General features: G+C 40.4%; 1 protein-coding gene across 4 annotated transcripts in view; it reads left to right on the plus strand.

Annotated features, from left to right (window-relative positions):
- The first annotated feature begins 1110 nt into the window (after window positions 1-1110).
- Window positions 1111-19957, plus strand: part of mtss1la (MTSS I-BAR domain containing 2a) — a 34980-nt gene continuing 16133 nt past the window's right edge. For 3 of the 4 annotated variants that reach the window (XM_088006379.1, XM_088006380.1, XM_088006381.1), the window contains exons 1-3: window positions 1112-1984; window positions 5846-5907; window positions 6021-6094. In XM_088006379.1, coding sequence (XP_087862505.1) covers window positions 1916-1984; window positions 5846-5907; window positions 6021-6094 — 205 coding nt within the window. In that variant the 5' untranslated portion in view covers window positions 1112-1915. Of the gene's footprint in view, window positions 1985-5845; window positions 5908-6020; window positions 6095-19957 lie in introns of all 4 variants that reach the window. The other variant, XM_014966911.2, reaches the window with a different exon arrangement.

Raw genomic sequence — 19957 nt, forward strand, 5'->3', positions numbered from 1 at the left:
GAAACAGAAGAAAACAACCAGATCTATTTGGAAATGACTACAGCTCCTTCAATGTTGCTATCATCTCCTAACCACTTTCCTTCTTGTGTTGTCATTGGGTTTATAAAAAAAGTGATTTTTTTGTGTGACCTTGGCCCATGTTCACTCAGTGTATAATTAGATAAAAAAATATCTGGTTTTGATACTATTACTGGTATCACAACCAGCAATACTGGTGTCAATTATTCCACATTTTCCTGACACTTATTTTTCCTTACCATGTCGTTTCCAATTTAATATGTGGTGCTAAACTAAATACATATACCCTTATACCATTATTATTAATCATCATAACATTATTTCAGTCCTTTATTTGATTGTTTATTCAATGTTGTATGACTCTGTGTTTTATGCCTTGCTGCTGAAATGTGCTATACAAATAAAATTTGATTGATTGATTGATTATTTCTGGTTCTTCAAATCCAGAACAAACTGACAGCACATCCGAACTTGAGAAGAATAAAAGTAGTTTTAGCAAAGTATTATTTCTAGAGTCTGCACATCAGATTTAACTTTAAAGTGTAATTGTACAGGATCTGTTTCCAAATTACAACTCAGAAACGTGTGGGAAGTATTTATCATGTTCTCAGTGTAATAAGTGTCACAAACCTGCTATTTTGACAGGGATGTGTGCCCTTTCAGGAACCACCGTCTATCAAACGCTTTCAAATTATTCCCCATGATGTGCTTGGTAAGAGAGATGCAATGGACAGAATAGTGGATGGAAGTTTAACCAATTGTGACATAAACAGTATCGCATACAATCAACATTTTATTCACTATCAAGGCTAGAGAAGTAATTATGCGTTTTCAACAGAAGAACAACCCAGCCAAACATTTAAATCATAAGAAAATGAGCCGCGTGCTGAGCTGAGATGCTCAGGGTGTGTCCCTTCAGGAAGTTACCGTCACCTCACTTCCTTGATGTGAAATAAATGCACAATATAAATTACGTTTAATCAGCATTTTTTTATATGGTTTTTAGTTATGTAAGCGGTAAAATATGGACAATATGGGCATTAATGCATTCAATATTTTTTTTTTTTACAATATTTGAAAGTCATCAACACCTCTCTCGTGTTGTGCATAATCCGGTGCATACGCTGAGGCGATAATGAGCCGCGTGCTACTGTTTCTTTTAACGGGTTCAAGAATAAAGAAAAGCGAGGCAAAGCCGGGCATTATCAGACGCGTGCTCGGATACAAATAAAACCGAGGAAATCCTGCTTTGCATATGTCAGGAAAATGTTCTCTAGGAGAACAGGGTTTTACTTTTTTGCTTTTTTTGCGTCGGGTGAAAGGAGGGCTGGAGGTGGGTGTTCCTCCCTGTCCCCTCCTCCTCACCCAGATAAAAAAAAAAAAAAAAAAAAAAAAATGACCTGCCCCTTTTCCATTCCCATGGATCGAATTACGGGAGACTCCATCTCCGAGACATCTGTTCCGCTATTAACAACAGAGCGCGTCTCCGCGTCCCCCCTGCGATTGATCCCGTCTCCCGTTGTGTCGTGGCCCCTGGTCCTGCCCTCTACCCCCCGAAACTGTGCGCTCTGCGTTATTTGCGCTCATTATGAGGAGCCACCGTGCATGTGCCCTCCACGCTTTCCGGCGGCTTTAGTCCCAACCAGACGGCTCCAACCCTCCCGGAGAGACGCGAAGAAGCGACGGAACGAGTTGGAGGAAGCAGCCGGTGGCCCCGAGCCGCACATTTGTTTTTGTTGTTCGTGCGCTCCGCAGGCTGCTGGCTGTGTGGCTTCGCATCCTCGGACGATCGAAACGAGCATCGACGTATTTAATGAGTGAACAAAGCTGAGCCTCGGCATCCCCGGACTGTTTCTGGTTTCTTCGTTAGCTTTCTTTTTTATTTGTTTTGGACACCATGGAGTCTGTGGAGAAGGAGTGCGGAGCGCTGGGTGGATTATTCCAGGCCATCGTGAACGACATGAAGGTAACACACAGACATTCAGCTAGTCTGGGGGGTTTTGATCTGACCTTTGTGGCTGCTCGGTGGCTAAGCAGACGCATATATTTTTTTACTGCCTTTGTCTGTTTCACCGGGTCCTCCCCCACATCCCACACGGAACACCGCGGCAGGACAGGCTGAGAGATGAAACATGTTTCCCTTTGTGTTATTTGCATAGTGTTCAGCAGGTCCGTCAGGCAAGTGGTTGCCACAACAGTCAAGCCGGCGTACCAACCTGTTTACCAAACACAAACTGCTCGGATGAAAGCATAATTCTGCCGTATGTCAAAGAAAAGCCTACTGGAGTTGCTCCAGTGGACCTGACACACATCCAAAGAGTTCTTATATTCTTCTGGGTCATATAAGTAAGGCAGAAGATGCACACATCATTTTCAGTTATCACAACTCGAGGATGGTAGTGTGACATTTGACCCCAGACAATTGCTCCCTCTTTATCCTAATCTGGGAAGGACACTGAAAGGAAATAACAGTTTCATCACCTCATCCTCTTGAGCAGAAACAGGCTTGAGAGGTTATTGATTGTGCTTCCTGATGTTTGGCCTTGTGCCAGTAAATCACTACCTTCAAAAGATGTTGCTTAGCTGCCAAGGCAAAAACCTTTGACCTCAAAATGTTGAACTGACTCATCTGGCAGATAACGTGTAATAAACAAGTTCTCATCTTTTTAGTGATATTAGCAGGACTTACTGAGATGCAAGTGTGTGTGTGTGTGTGTGCTGGGGGATGGGGGAAGGAATCAAGGAAGTTGTACCAGGGTGGTCTGTTGTTGTTCATGACAACAGATGGAAAGTGTGAACATATCCATCAGGCCTGCAGGCAGCTCCCTGCCTTCTCATTGTCTAGGACCCACATGGTGCTTGCAAACCGCTCAGCACTGCAAACGAACGAAGCATCAAGTTGTGCGTTCTGCCTCAGTGGTGTGTTTCTTATTGATCCAAAGCTCAAGGGACCTTTATACCATTGGGCCAGGCTATTTTCCAGAGACGATCGTTCATCAGGCTCAGATTAAATCAGCCTTCAGCTATTGGCTGCTCAGATTTAGTTTCCTACATTTCTCTTTTGTGCGGTGTGGTGCTTCTGTTAGGACCAGAGAGATGCTAGCTCTCAGATAGAGGCAGTCTGTGTATTGATAAGCAGCACAGATGAATGAGGCTGAAGCCCTTAGTCAGCACAGTATCGCTGACCGGTGTCTGAGAAAAAGGTCTGACCTCACTGCACCGCTGTGAGCTGGGCAATAGAGGCACGCTCTACCAATCATTGTTCTCTCCTTCATAGTGAACAATGACGAGGCACTGAGTAATCTTATTTACATGAATCTCATGCAGTTCACTTGGACAAACTCAAGACAACCTGTGCCTCACGTGTACTGAACTTTACAGACTTGGAGGGATAGCAGTTAATGTCTTACCTTTACTAAGCAACTCTCTTGGCGTCTTTGTCAAACATAAATTCAGATTAGTTTGTCCTGGAGCCTGAAGCTAATGGCGGTTCAAAGGGAGCCAAGACCAACGTAGACTTATATTGTCTCAAAAAAACCCTCCAGACTAAAACATCATAATGGTTTATAAGAAAATGATCCCATAAGCCTTTAAACAGGTGGATGCATTGGACGGTTATTTATAAAGATGCCAATGATTATTTACATAGTAGGTGGAGGTAGATGTTTGTATGACATGGATTTCCATGTGTTGAAAGATGTGAAACATTTATGGTTAGTCTAGCTGCCTCATAGTAAAGTAAAACAATATCAAATTCAATAGAGAAGGGTTCACTTAAACTGCTGTGTTACTTTAGTAACTACATGACATGTAAAACTGTCATGGAGTTAGTTCGACAGAAAGCAGTTTTAAAGAAAACAATGTTCTCTTCACATAGAAAGATCAACTCTAACCTGCTCCAACCTAAGTAATGATGGATTCTGGGTAAATTACCAGGGCTCTAACAATACATGCAGTTAATGAAAAGAGCATATTAACGAGTTCTCAAGCAAGACACTAGACTATACATCTTTTTTGGGTTTTTGCAAATCAAGGTTATAAATGGTGCTTTGAGGAATCTGTAATCAGTGTTTAAAAAATATATATATTTTATATCTGTCCACACTTTTCAAATGTGGCACTAATGCCCAAAGACATAAACTACATTTAACAACTATCCTTTTAAGTCTCTTAAGTTCAGCATACAAATGAAGGTTATCTGAAACCAGGTGAACTGCATGAACATCATGCAAATAAAGACACTTGCTGCTCGATCGTTGTTCACACTGAAGAGTGTTGGGCTGCTAAAAGTTCAGCTAAAGCTGGTTGAAAAGGCATTAACAGTGTTTTACTCAGTTCAACGGAACACATTCCACATAGGCATTGAAAAATGTTTTCCTTAAAAATGTTAAATAGCTTTTTAGTCGACTACATTTACATTAGATTGAGTAAAATGTTGTAGGACTTAATCATCTAAAACCAAAGTAAATCTAAAATGACAACAGGTGTGCTGTCAGAATCGGTATCGACTTAAAAATCCTTAACCTTCCCTCTAATATTTGTGGTACGACCGGCCCCTGTTGGTTATATAACAGTCTGACGAAGCTAAAAGGGAAAGAAATAAAAGAGGAGTGGGAGGTGAGGGAACAGTTGGTGAAAGGTTGAAGTGATGACAGCGGTGACTCATCTGAATTAGAACACCAATTCGATCAGATCCGAGTGGCACATTTTGATTACAGGCCTCTGCATGTTCCGGAGTGAAAGCTTTTGATTTTGTCCTTGAGGATCAAGGATAACGCTTTTACCCTCACCCTTCAGTGAAAGATGAGGGGAGGTGCAGCCTCTTTCTCTTCATCTAATGTATACCTTTCCATCCACTTCCCTGAAGTCATTGGGATGTGAATGAACATAATAATAATAATAATAATAAAAAAACATCAATGCCCTCCGGATGTCTTCGCCCAAGTCTTTAACTCTGGTTTCTCGGCTGTTTTGGCAGCGCGTACCTCCTGCCCCTGGGAGCCACAAACCTTACAAACTAATTAGGCACCTGTTGAAGCTAAGCATGAACAGAAAGCTTAGAAGGCGTCCAGGGAAGTTTTATTTTATTTTTTTATGTTTTTCGAAGAGGATAACTCCTAAATCACTGTCATAGGGAAATCCAAGGAAAGCTGGGAGTTAACCTCTGTCACTGCCAGAACAGAGGTTACACCAGAAACGATGAGGAGCGAGACACTTCCCAGATTGCCTCTTGGCTATATATAGTCAGAACGTGTAACCCCGGTTTTTTGGCCCATCTCCATTAAAGAGGCACACAGGGGTTATGCCTTTCCTCTCTTTACTCCAGGGCTCAAGCTATTGCTTTAATGGGATCTAGCCTTGAATGTGTTTTATGTTTGGCTTCTGCACTTCTAGCTCAAGGCAGAGTGTGATTATCCAGAGGTAAATCTAATCCAGATTTTTCAAAGACAAGTCCATCCTGCCAGGACGTAGAAAGCGATATGAAGAGTTTCAACGTGAACTCATCGTGTAAGAAGACGAGACGTATTGCCGAAGCTTTTGAAGACAAACCAGAAAGTTCGGGTTGTATTTCAGCTTGTTTCGAGCTCTGTGGGAAGGAGCCACGCTCTCTGACTTCTCGCAGCCTTTCGCAGATTTAAATCTACCCTGTTGTCCGTTTAAATGAACGTTTTGTCACGTCGCTCCAGACTTTCCCCCTTTGATGGAACATTATGTCTTAATAAAATCCCAACACATGCTTACTGTGTGTGTTTAACAGAGTGTGCTCTTGCACTGTAACGTCCTTGCTCAGGTACTGGCAAACTTTTCCATTTTGCTTTCTCACCAGAGCTCCTACCCCGTGTGGGAAGATTTCAGTGCCAAGGCTACAAAGCTGCACTCTCAACTCAGGTGAGACGTTGGTCTGGATGAACAGTAACCCTCAGTGGTGAAAACTCTTATGCAATGTTTACAGACTCTCTGTGCAATCGGAGTGCGGTGAACATGTGTCGTTGTGTTTACAGGACCACTATTCTGGCAGCTGTGGCCTTTTTAGATGCCTTTCAGAAGGTGGCAGACGTGGCTACCAACTCTAGAGGTAAGGGCTCAGTTCATACCTATGTCTTATTGCACCAGAGAGAGTTTTGGGTGGGGATCTGAAAAGAAAAAGAAAACAATTACAATATTGATGAACATTGCAAAAACAAATTTGCTTGTAAATATATTGCAATTTCCTCCATCTACTATTTTTTGTTATTATGATATCCTTAATATTGATATTGAAATAACTGCAATTTTATATATTGTGCAGCTCTACATTCACTCTGATTAAATGATGGGTTGAGATCATAAGGTGTTACACATCAGTTTTTGTGTTTTCTTACTTACTGAAGAAAGATTTCATGTCACCATGAGCTCATTTTATTGGGATTTCTGGAAAGCAAACAAGCTAATTAGACGTAGCCTGTCGTATCTGATTCATCATCTGATTAGGCGGATCAGCTGATCATGATATTTTTAAATACAAGACCGTGAAAGGACAGGAACTTCTTACCATTCCACCATCTTTAGTGCAGCTCAGTGAACTGGTATGAACTTTTAGAGTTTGAGATGTTTTAAACCGGTAAATTCGCTAAATTACGCAGACTCTTGTTCCACTACGCCGACAGATTTACCCTCTCAACAAACTCAAAGTAATGTGACGTTCTCCTGCTACATGCAAGGAAACTGTTATTGATAATGTCTGTACTTTAACTATCTTACCTAATTAGAAAAAAAACAAAAAACAAGTTCAAGTCCTTTGTTCACTCACCAATAATGTTGTGGTGGACATGGAGTATTCCTTTTGTTAACAGTGACAAACTCTCAGTAGTATGTGCAGGACGACTTTTAATTCACTGCTGCCACATGGTTAAGATTGAAGAAGCTGCTCTCGTGTTCTCATTATGCCTCACTTAAAAAGTGCAGGGGCTTTCTCATGGTTCTGAAGGTAAACTCATGTCTTGAGCAGCTAGCTGAAGTACAAGGCTGACCATAGCTTGTTAACTCTCTGTGTAAACGCCATGTATTGATTATTCACCTACTAGTACATTTTAATGTGGTTCCTGTTAATTATAGCCTGACCACTGCCTTCCTGTGCAACTCTGCTTGATTAAAATCTTGCTCAGACAGTCTGGGCTTTCTCCCACTGACTTGGATTTCTCTTGTAGAATTTCTTTCGGGCCAATCAGCAAACAGAAGGAGAAGTTGTGAAAGATGACGTTGATTTTCTGCGCTGGTTTAGATTTGCAGCCTGCCTGTAGTTTTAGCAGTGGCAGCAGCTGGAGGAAATGAAAGAAGCTGTTAGGTCCATGTTGGTTACTCTTCCAAATATTGAATTAATATTGAGAGTCGCCTTGTTCGGTTAGCTTCATAGCTATGAACTGGTGCGCTACACACGTCTCGTGTAAATCTTGGTGATTCGGCCACATTTGCTTCATCCAGATCCTTCGGATCGTCTGGACAAAGCAAATGGCATATGTTTTACCTGATGCATTCAAAAAATATCTTTGATTTTTTTTCTGCTTCTACATTTTTTAATTAACTGGCATATAATACGAGACCTTTTATATAAAAAAATATTCATATTTGTTGCAGTATGGCGTTATGTTTTCACCATTAAAACCACCAATAGAGAATATTGTGGAAAAAATGTACTATGTTTTCTTTTGTTTTGAATTTTTAACTTGAATTTACTAATTTAAATTATGAGATTAAGATAAAAACAGTTTCTATGTTTAATGAAATCTGGACCTAGAGGACCAGGCTTATTAAGCATGTGATGATCTATCATCTATCTTTTTTTTTTATGATATGTGCTAGAAAACATTAACTAGCAGACTATTCGGTTGATTTAAAAAATTCTACACGTCTTCAGATAAATCAGACAATGTTTTTTCACAACAAAATGTGGCTGTTAGGAATGGAAGAAAAAAAAAACACATCATAAAAAGATAATAAATCTGGGCGCATTTCCTTTATTTTGTTAAAATAAAGGAAAAGGAAAAAGGAAATCCCTTTTCAACCCAGAATAGCATATATAAATCTCTCTCCGAGGTAATTCTGCAGTCAGTAACATAATCACCAATTAAGTTTGTGGAGCAAAAGAAACGACTTCAAATTCCTGGAAGGAACAGAACCACTAATGCCTATCAGTGCAGCTGATATAAAATGACTGAGGCTACACCACCAACAGGGATGTGAGGTGGAGGATAGTCATGGACTCATCCAGCGGTTATTAAAAAAAAAAAATCCTCCGTCTTTACCCTGAGCCAATACCTAGGATTGGATCAACACTGAGACAATTTCTTCACTCCTTAAAGCAAAGCGAAGGCTTAAAGCTGACAAGCCATTACATTTCTTTGAGCTGCACAGTTTCTATATGCAATGTTAAACATAGGTCTATGTGAACTATAGTTCAATATTAAAAAGTATAGTTACTTAGTTTTTTTTCCACATTTATACACATGGTAGCCTTTTAGTGCGACATGCTCAAAAGCCTCTAATCACTGTCTTATTATGCTAAGAAGAAATAAGTGGAAAGCAGCTACAAGTGGGGAGAAGCAGCTCAAAGAAATAAAAAAAAAAAGAACTTATTGCTTTTCAGTCGTCTGCTTTGTCACCCTGCTCGTAACGGCAGAGAGGCTGGCTAGAAGGACGCTGATTGACACAGATTTCTTTGGACCTGATCGTCGAGAGCAGTATGTAGGTCAAAAAAAAAAAAATCCCACTAACCCGCATGAGCGTGCAAAGGCTTTTGACGTTCTCCCAAGCACAATCACGTGGGGGTGGATGCAGGCACACACACACACACACACACACACACACACACGTATGTTCAGAGTGTGACAGCTGGTAGCCGGCCACCTGACCCCACAGGTCACATACCAGTGCGCTTTTAAATGCTTTGTGGCAGCACCAGCCTGTCTTTACCAGTCGCTACCATAAAGGGATCTCAGCAACACTATTTCCATTTCCACACTGTCACAGCCATTGATCCCATATACCCTCTAGTAGCTCTTACCTTTATTAACTTGGTTATCTTACTAAACAATTACTGAAGAGGAAGTGGAAGTGTTCTGCAGGGCGGAGCGAGGCAGACTTGGCTTAACCAGTCCGTAGTGTGCTCCAGTAAAAATGGGGGTTCGGGCCACTGCATAGGCCGAGACTTCAAAGGAGAAATGAAGGCCAGACAGCCGAATGATAGATGGCCCAAAGAGAGATGAGAGAGATGAGCAAACTGAGTTTCGCAGCTGGAGATGCATAACATCCCTGTAAGTGTGTCACTCATACACCCACTCACTCCTCTGCTCCTCCACGAGGAACATTAACTGAAGGATTAATGTCATCCTTCTTAGGCCACGGACTATATGAGCGACGAGAGACTTTCAGAGCAATTAAAAGAGAAACTAATGAAACATGGCTGACGCTCAAACAGAGCAAACGGTTTTTCTAAAAGGAAGACGCTGATTTTTTTTTTTTTTTGTTATAACAACAGTGAGTTTTAGATTTGTTTGCCGGTGCGCAATAATAGAAAGTAACATGACAATGCGATAATATTGTTGAATATTATATCGGTTACAACCCATTCACATTTCACTCGCACCACTACTCTCTCTTTTCAATCTTCACAGTGGTGTTATCTGTCGATGTAAGATCTTGGTGGCTGCAATCTATATCAGATATGGGCATAAAGAACCATGAATGTCGATGCCAGACATATTATTTACATGTAGAGTTTAAATGTTATGGTACCAGGAATATTTTAGGATACTACATATTGCTTCCTTTGCTGTTAGGATTCTGCACACATTGATAGTGAGATGAGGACTGTAATTCAGTATGTTTTGTAGCTGTAAATTGCATATTCTGTATATTAATCAATGAGACACTCCATATGAATCTGTCTTTTATGAGTTTTCAGAATCAGCATTAGTCGCTTCTCATAAGATCCAAGTCATTAAAGAAAATACATTTATCAACATCAAGTCTTAGTCATATTAGCATATTTATGCATGTTTTAACTGTGGCTTAAGGCTTCTTGAAAGTCCAGTGCAGGTAGTTGTGTGGAAGCGTGCAACAAATTAGCATGATATTTTTCAAGACACTAAACGGTAACAAAAAAAAAAAGAGTTAATCTTAAATTAACTTTGAAATGCTCAGCTGTTTTCCTGCAGTTGCATGCTGTTCTAAGTTGTTACAACTTTTCAACTAGGCCATTTTTTTTTTTTTTTCTTTTTGGCATCTGAATTTGCCAAGTGGACATGTGAGTAAACCAGAAGCAGCATGGTCTATGGCTTATGTCCGTTGCATGAAATGTGTTGGCTTGTGGAAAAAGTTGTATTTTTGTGCTACATTGAAAATAATTCTTTTGACCCACTTTGTTACCTTGGAAATAAAGCTGAATTTAGTTGACTTAAACATCTAAAACCTCAGACGTTGATGGAATCTGAACTTTGACATAGAAAATAGTGTGCATAGCGTGAAGATGACACGCCCAGGTGAAACATGGCAGTGGAAGCATCATGCTTCCAGGACAGGAAAAACAAAAAAAAAATGCTAGAATTGTCATTTTAACATGCTAAAAAAAAAAGTAGAACTCAAAATCATCTGCACTATGTTGCAATCCATTTGCAACACCTTGCAAATATTTTATTGTTTTTACATGGAAGAAGGTGTTCTGGCCAGATAAGAAAAAAGCAAATAAACAAACAAACAAACAAACAAACAAACAAACAAACAAACAAACAAACAAACAAAAAAACATTTCATGCTACCTAAACAAAAAAACGTGTGGAAGAAAAATAAATGTCAATGTTATTGCTTCTTCTTGCAACAACAAAAGAAAAACAAGCAATTTGGCACTGCTACTTATTTGCAAAGTTTCTGCTAATTATTTAGAATTTGGAGACACCAGATATGGATGACTTGCAAAATGTCTCATGTGGTTTTATAATTTATCTCAACCATTCAAATTTTATTGTGAACACTACAAAATCTTTTACAGTGCTACAGAAGTTTTACATGGGCGCCAGTACATGCATTTTTAATGCTAATTATTATTTCATTATTATTTGTTTTTAATATACGGAATGTGCAATTTAAAGATTAATAGTTTACTCGCATCGCTTCTTTTAAAAACCCCCCAGTAGGTTAAGTGATTACAATGTGCTTACTGACAATTTTTCTCCCAATTTTAAAAATGGTTGATCTTTCAGTACACACTGTGCACTTTTATGCTCTCTGAACCAGTCTGCCATTTTAGCTGCATTGCTCCTGTGGGAGCCGTTTTCTTCTTTGCATGATCCAAACTCTGTAATTAATTTGGCAGCAGGAATGTCGATATTCACCAAAACTAGCCTGCGCTGCTCAAGAGTAATCCTTAAGTATCTGCCTGCTTGTTCCATGACCGCAGTTTGACGGCTTTGACCTTTTGACTGCTGTTACATTGTTGTAAAATGTTCTTAAAAAAACACCCTTGCCACAATGTTCTCGTCTTCACAGTTTAGCCCTGACAGCTGTTCAACAACTTAAAGTTGCTTGCACACCATTTTCTGTTTTCTGTCTGTGTGGCTCTTTTTCTTTGGCCTCTGCATGTGTGTGTGTGTGTGTGTGTGTGTGTGTGTGTGAGCGCGCTGCTTTTTTTGTCCGTGGGTCTGTCTGCCTGCCTGCGGTGATCTTATTTGTCCCGGTGTCTCCCATAAAGCCATATAGGGCTGAACGCACCAGGGGGGAGTCTTGCCCTCGGCTATGAACTGCTAGCCGCCATCGCTGTCACCCTGATCCCCGTACTTGTGTTGGGGGACGGGTTGCAGCTGCTGACACAGCTGGAGGTTTCATCGCATTCTCCTGCCGCCTGCTTTAATCCACCTTTAACATGCTCGCCCCTTCACCCCTTTAACTCTCGCATTCTCAAAACTGTGCACATTTCCCTGCTCGTCCGTGCCAAGGCAGGCAACACTTCCCCTCATTCAGTACTTCCCGATTGATCCAGGGAGAGAGGTCAGGGAATAAGAACGGATTTTATGATTTCCTGTCCTAACTTTTGGTACTGTCTTTCACTGTGAGGGCAGATTTGCTTTAATATAAAACCTGTGAAAACTATATTAGGTTTCAGATCCTCCAGATGGTGACTCTTTCCACATATAGAAACTCCCGTTGTCTGTACTTCTGTTTGGGTTTCCTCTCGCTTGTGTTGTGAGTTTTAAGAGTTTATAACTACGGTCAGGGCTCTGGCGTCAGCGTCTGTGTTTTATGGAGCAGCTGTATGAGTTGGCTGCCTGTGCATTTTGGCTCTGGGTTTGACAGTTTCTCCACGCCATGTTGATGGATCTTTGTCTGAAGGCACGTCTGAATCTGCAAGACTAGAAGCCCTCATCTGTGTTCAATAAGGGTTCGTAATTGCTAAAACTATATTAGCAGGGTGTATTTAGAGAATTTAAAGCTTATGGAGACACATGTTTCATGTTTCGACACCTTTCTTTTTTTTTTTTTTTTTTTGGAAGTTTGAGGCCCATTTTGCTTCTTAAAGGGCAAATAACATATTTAAGAGGCGCAAAACCAGTGGTTTCGTTTGAGACACATGTTGAAAGATAAATCATAGTCATTCTTCACACTGTTTTTCAAAGCAGATAAATAATAAAAAAAAAAAAAAAACTTCTTGACATATTGACCAAATTTGTCAAAACGTCAACAATTCCACCAGGGAATGTAATCATATGAGCACAACTGGGTTTCTATTTACTAAATGTCAGAAAATCTAGCAAGAAAATGATTTATTGCTTATTTTTTATAACTTTCTTTGAATTAAAATGTTTAGACACAGAATGATTACTATCTCCTTAAATAATGAAGGAAAGTCCAGATGATGATGTCATGAATTTGGAAACTTTTGATAGGTTAATTCGAGTTAATTAGATGCACACCTGTGTTTAGGCCACACCTGGAACACACTCCATTTTTCTTTGAAGTTAATGGTCAAATCAGCCAATTTATTTATTTCAAACAGACAAAAAGAAAAACAGAAAAAGAAAGTGAAACAAATCATCATGCCCACTGACATACAATTTTACACACTGAATGACACTTAAACCTCACTTTCTCATCCTTCATTTTTAGTATCAACAATAGCATTTTCGGTCTTTGAGACAGCCATCCTATTCAACATATTTCCCAATAAGCTTCTTTTTGAACAGCTTCTTAAGCTGGTTTATATTTGTACTTTATCTGATCTCATCATTTAATCCATTCCATAAAACTACCCCACAGTCTGATGTACAAAAACTCCTTTTGGAAGAAAACCATGGAGTTGCACAAGTCTGGTTGATCTTTGGAAGCAATTTTCAGATGGTTGAAGGTGCTACATTCATCTGTTGAAACAATTATAGACGTGATGGGAATATCCAATCAACTTACCACTGAAGAAGGAGACAGGTTCTGAGTCTGAGATGAATGTGTTTTGGTTCAGAATGTGCAGAACAAAAGCCAAATAACTTTTGGAAATGCTGAATGAAGTGGTAAGTCATTATCCGCAGTGAAACATGTCCTGCGTCCACATGTGCTGAACGGCCTTTCAGAAAGGAAGGAGCGTTTACTTCAAAGGAAACATAAAAGAGCCAGATTGCAGTTTGCACAATCAGAGGGACAAAGATTTATTTATTTATTTTTTTTTAATCTTAGGGACGTATCCTGTGGTCTGATGAAACTAAAGTGGAACTGTTAGACTATATGGGTCTCTGTTACATGTAGAGGAAAAACTGGGTGCTTGTACCATCCTAACTGTTGAGCATGGGAGTGGCAGCATCATTCTGCTGGGTTGTTTTGCTGCAGGAGAAACTGGCACCCTTTGTTCATTCAGGAGGAATGGGCCAGAACTCCAACAAAACACTAATGTGAATGTGTCTTCCTGAGAGGAAAAAGTTACAAAACGACGTACTCCAGTTAATGTTGTGTATTATTATGTATTGCTTTTGCTGCTGTAACTGTTGTACTTCTGTTTCACTTTTCAGCTTTTCAGCATTTTCCATTTTCATTTGTGGTTGAATAAAATAAACTGAAGTAAACCTGGGAGACTAAGGTTAATGGCCTGTGACTGCATACCATACACACTTCATTTTTTTTTTTTTTTTAAAGAGGTGAGCCATGATGGGTTGGGGGGGTAGTTGACCTGGATGGGGGTTGTGGTTGGTTGCCCTGGGATTTCCACAGCTCTGGGTATCCAGGGTAGGCAGAGGCGTCGAGCTAATCCTCTTAGCCCCACTCAGTAATACACAGACAGAGACTGCCTTCACTTGCTTTCCACATCAGCCAGCTCCAGCTTTAAAAATTCACACTCTTGGATCATTGACCAGGCTGCTGTGCTCTGCAAGTTTGTCCTTCCTAATAAAACGCTCTGTTCTGAGCACCTGCACAGCAAAGCCCACAGAGTACACTCACATAGACCTACAGCATGTATTTTTATCTTCAAAAGCACTTTACTTTTACTTCCATTCATTTTTTTTGTTTGTTTAACCTAACCCTAAACTCAGGTCACGCAATACTCCTGAACCTAACCCCTAACCTAACAACAGCAGGTCTTTTATGGGGCCTGGGCTTTGGGCCCCATAAGATGCAGTGGATCCTCACAACATAGTGTTTGTTGGAAAAATGTCCCTCACACGGTGGGAAATGATAACGCACACACGCCATAACAGAAACATACATCCACATAAACACAGACAGGATGTTCCTGGGCCATTGCAAACCTTCGCCAGCTTCCTCTGCCTCCTCTCTCTCTCTGGTACAGTGGAGGTATGCTTGTAGATCAGTGTGTCAGCGAAGCCATAATCTGCTTGGCTGCTGCACTTCTCTGGGTTGGCAGATGGAGCGGATATCCCTACCCGCCATCTGGACACCCTGGCATGGAAGAGATGTGGTCGTGGCCTCGCGCTGAGCAAGATCAGGGGATTACTGCTTCCCCCTCTATCCAAGCTATTTGTACAGGCTTGTCAAATAATGAGCACACCCTTGTGATCAGCAGCAGAACAATCATCAAGCCAGCTTTTTCTTGTCCAAGCTTGATACGAGCTTATTCTGTAATCTCAGAACCAGAACCAGGGGTTAAAGTCTGGAGTTATTGGTTGAAATTGTCTGATAAGATTATAGATCTTGAGAGTTTTGGATTATTTTCATTATGTGAGATAGAGAAGTTGAAATGTTATGGCCAATGTCAGGGCTGCTCTGGTCATATGCTGCTTTAACAGGTAATCCCCATCCATCTTCCTTCCTCCGTTTTCCGAAGGTATACCCACAGCATGATGCAGCCACCACTCTACTTTACTACAGGGAGGATGCTCATTTTTGTTTTTGTCTTATTAAAAGACTTTCTTCCAATTGGAGATACTTTTTTTGGAGTGGACAATAAGAGTGCTACAATAATAATGTGTGTTTTCAGGCTAAAGACAGTGCAGTGTGGCACTTCAGCAAATGTCCAGAGATCAAAAACAAACTCAGGACAACCATGACTATAGCTTCTGCACACAGTGTGCCTGCGTTATAAACTAATCCTGCTATGGTATCATAGCAATATTGATCAATATTTAGGGTGCGATGATTGCGAGTTTCATCTCAGAGTAACTCCATGCTGAAGAGGGAGGTGGACGTAATTACATTACTTTACTGTATGTTTAGCCAAACCGTTTCAGTGCCACTGACAGACTGCGGGCAGATTGTTTTTAGCTGAGAACAGTATGATTACGAGGGCTATAAAGCAGTGCAGCTTGAGTCATCACGTTGAACTGACTCACAAGTTTACCTTTGTAAGGGGGTTTCTCTCTCTCCCTCAAAGATTTAACTGATCCATTACCGTTAGATTTAAACATCCCCCACAAGGCAAGAGATGTCGTCAACCCACTGCGGATTGCTTCCATTAACTGAGCGTTCGCTTGTTCTCTTGCTCTTTTTCCTGTTTCCTTTTCTTTCTTTTTTTTTTTTTGTCATGTCCAATAAAATGCACATCTGGACAAGGGTTAACAAGTATTTTTAGCAGCATTTACGTTGCAGAACAGGAAGCTCCTCCAGCAGGGAAAAAACATCTCTGTTCTTCTCCTGTGCCTATTGAATCACGTCCTAATGCACACCAGACCATCAGCACTCACCAGGGGCTGTCTGTGGGTGTTTCTGGCTGAGAGGTGAAGCTTGTTGTGCTTCTTGTCTGGCCAGGCAACAATGGGATGACTGTGTGTGTGTGTGTGTTTGACGGTGTTTGCGTGAGGGACACTAAAACAATCGATCCTGAGACCACTTCCTCTGCGTCCTCGTTGTATTGTTGTTGATTAGAAGAAACATTCCACAGTTTGAGTAAGGATGCGACACAAAAAGCTTAGAATGAGTGTCTGAGTTTGGCTACAGACACTAATGACAAGCGCGTCTATTTAAACACTCGATTGAAAATATGTTGAGCCTCTGAAATGTTGGGACGGATTTTCTTTCCACTGCGATGGAAGCTAAGATTTCGTGAATCAGCAGATGCACAAAATACAGAAAAGTTTCTGCTTAATAGTAATCTGTCATTACTCTCCATTTGAAGTCTGAAGTTGAAATTTGAGTTGAAATTATAAAAATAATAGCTGGTCACAACCTGCATCCTGCATCCTAAATGTAGGAGGACAAACCAACTACGGTACGCTAACAGTTTGAATCTTCCAGATGATGAAGCTGTTCAACAACAACCCAGAACAGCAAGGGAAGCAGTTCAATGTGCCACGGCACATCAGTCCATGTTTCAGTCGTTACCATGACAACCCTGGATACGGGCTGGTATAGAAAGATGTTTGACCAGGGGCCTGACGTAGAAATCATGCATATTATGCTTAAAACCTGTTGTGGCACAAGATAGTATTATTTAACTCGAGGAGCCTGATGTTTGTTCATAATTTTAATATTTTCTTGTCTAAGCTTAAATTATGAAACTGAAATACAAAAATGTTTGTCAAAATTGTTTCATGTTTGAAAGTTAAAACAATATATGTATGCATAAAATGCTGCTAAATGTAAGAACGTGTTGATATTCTCTTACAACGCTGAACGCCGTTTTAAGACTATACTAGTGTTAACAACGTATAGGTCTCTGTAACATCAGTTCTTCTTGCTCTCCTGGTCAGTAAACCTTAAACAAAGAGCCCTAACAGGACACTTGGTAATCATCTTCCAATTGCTGGACAGTTGGTGGTTTGATCTTTCACCCTGTCACATGCTGTCCTGGGATAAGACAGTGAATGTCCCACTGCCTCCAATGCACTTAGTGGAGACTACACCGTGCTACATATGCTGTAAACATTCTCTTCTGGACGTGATGCATTCAAAACAATTAAACAGAAAAAAACAACGAAGCCAGAAACATTTATTGAAGTCCAGCTCAAATGTAGTAGGAAATGTCAACATGATGATCGCGGATTGAAGGCTCGCTTTCTTTAAAAAACTCACAAAGTTCTTCTTGAAGAACTTTTATTTGATTTTCTGAAGCCCAGTTAGGTCAAAGAAAAAAGAAAAAAAAACGACGTGTGATTATTTCAGCCAGTCAAACCAGTACAGTCGAGGATTAAAGCGAATCCTGGGTTGAATTCTTTCATTCTTTATGTCAATACTGAGTGGTTTATCAAAAGACACATGCTGTCCGTTTCTGACATCTGCAATCTATGTCCGCATGAGGCTGCCTTACCCACCGCTCATTCCAGTGGAGATCAGAGGGTATTGGTCTCTGACCAGGAGGCTCAGTGGAGGCTCTTTTATTTATGACCTGAACTCCCCCTACTGTGCAGACGCCCTGGAAACCCAGCTGCGCTTTGAAGCAAATTATTGATGATGTGGATTTATGATGATTTGTAAAGGTTTTAAAGTCAGAAGTTTCAGCCGCATGTTTGTTAAGCTCACAAAATCAAAGCAAGTGGCTCTTCCCTGTTGTGGAGTAATTTCGCCGACTTGAAGTAAAGTTTGGGTAGCACAGAAAAATCTTCGATTATCTAATTTAATTCACTTGATCTGGGACTCGGTGCGGGAGCCCTGGCAGCGCCTGTGGCACCTGCAGCAGCCGCTCCCTGACTGGTCAGATGCACCTCCGACTGGGAGCATGTACCCTCTTTCATCTTCCTCTCTCCTCCGGTTTCATCCCACAGCCCTTTTCATCCATCAGTGGCCTCCAGTGTGTCCCTGCCAGTTCACTCTCCGCTTCCCTTAAAAAGGAGGAGGTGGGGTGGGGGTGTGGGGGGTTAAAGGCAGCAAGCTTAACTGTCTGTGCCAGCCGCTGTCAGCTCCCACATCCAAGGTGCTAACGTTGGAAAGAATTTTCGTAGCTCAACGGAGTCTGTTTGAAAAGCTGGCCGAAGTGAAAAGACTTCGAATTCCTAGAAATGTTTAACACCTGGGGTTTTTTCTATGCCTCTTCTTGTGGAACAGTCTTTATTGACAGTCTGCAGAGAAAGGGGCAGCCCAGACTAATGCAATAAAGTTGTATTAAGACTTAAAATTTGGAGAAAACAGAAGTCTGTCTGCAGAAGAATCTGTCAGCTGAAGCATCAATGAAACCTGAGTTTAACACCAGGCTTTAGATGTTGGGCGAGAGAGAGGGAGATAGTTAAGCTCCCATGTTGAAGACATCAAGGAGTGAGGCCTGTGGCAGTTTAGCTCCTGGTAGTGTAACCCCCTATAAAGCAGGGCTATTAAAATGCTCCTCCTTTCACACGGTGTCTGGAGAGTTAATCAGAACCAGAGCACTGGACAGAACAGCTAAGAAAAATGCTGAGGCCACGTTGTGGAGTTTGTGGAAACTGGAGCTTGAAAGGTTCAGGTAAAATCTCACCTGTTAGGCAGAGAACCATGCAAAGATGTTCACCTTTTTGTGATAAACTAACGCAAAGTAGTGGATATTTGTGAAGTTAAAAGAAAATTTATAAATAAACACCTGAAAAGAGTGACACATTTGTGTTCCCTTTTACTCTGATGCCCCAGATAAAAATCCAAAAGCTGAAATTGCCTTCAAAAGTCATCTGGTTGTGAAAAAAAAAAAAAAAAAACTTTCTATCTGGGATAAAATCCCAGTAGGAATGCTTCATTTCTGTGTAGACCAGGATTGAGGTTTAAAGATTTGTTTTGTGTAGCTGTAAAGATTTGCTTATTTTTTAGCAACAGGTATTATTGGTTTTTCCAAAGTACCACCATATGGGGGACACATTTAAATGGATGCCACTTTTTAAATTGGCATTTGTGAATAAAAAACTGATAACTATGTTTCTTTTTTCCTACCACTTCACAATTATTTACTTTAAAATACATCAAATTTGTGGTTGTAATGTAACAAAATGTGAAAACGTTCAAGCAGCAATAATAATCCCTCATAATGGAATATGTTTTAAAATAAACACGTCATCTTTAACTTGTTCTGTAACTAAGATGACCAAAACATTCCTGATCTGAATGTGTTTATATGAAGACAAAAATAACATAAAAGAAACTTCTGAGCAAGAAAAATAAGCTTGTTTCAAGTAGATAATTAATGAATATTCGTACAAAAAGTACACTTTAGAAAAAAATGTCTTATTATAAGTGAAACAATCTGGAAGTGGAACTTGCATTTTTGTATCTATATTCCAGAAATGCTGACTTTAAAAGACTGATATCTTGCTGAAAAGTTACTTGTAAGTTATTTTTGTCTTATTTCAAGTGTACTAAGATATTTGCACAAGAAACTAGACAAAAATGCTTTGTAAGATTTTGTGTTGCATAGCAGCTCTCCTCAGTGCTCGTCTGTGTTTCGCTACATTCATGGACCGGTGGATGCATTGACCAACTCCCTAAACTCACATTTGGCTTATTAATGTCATTTTCTATCCTCACACACGTTTAACCAACTCCCAAGGGGGCCTAAAATCACCAGAGTAATAGGAAAATA

Source organism: Poecilia mexicana, unplaced genomic scaffold (genome assembly GCF_051168715.1).
Source record: "Poecilia mexicana isolate PSO_F unplaced genomic scaffold, ASM5116871v1 scaffold_6, whole genome shotgun sequence".
NCBI classification, from domain to species: Eukaryota; Metazoa; Chordata; class Actinopteri; order Cyprinodontiformes; family Poeciliidae; genus Poecilia; species Poecilia mexicana.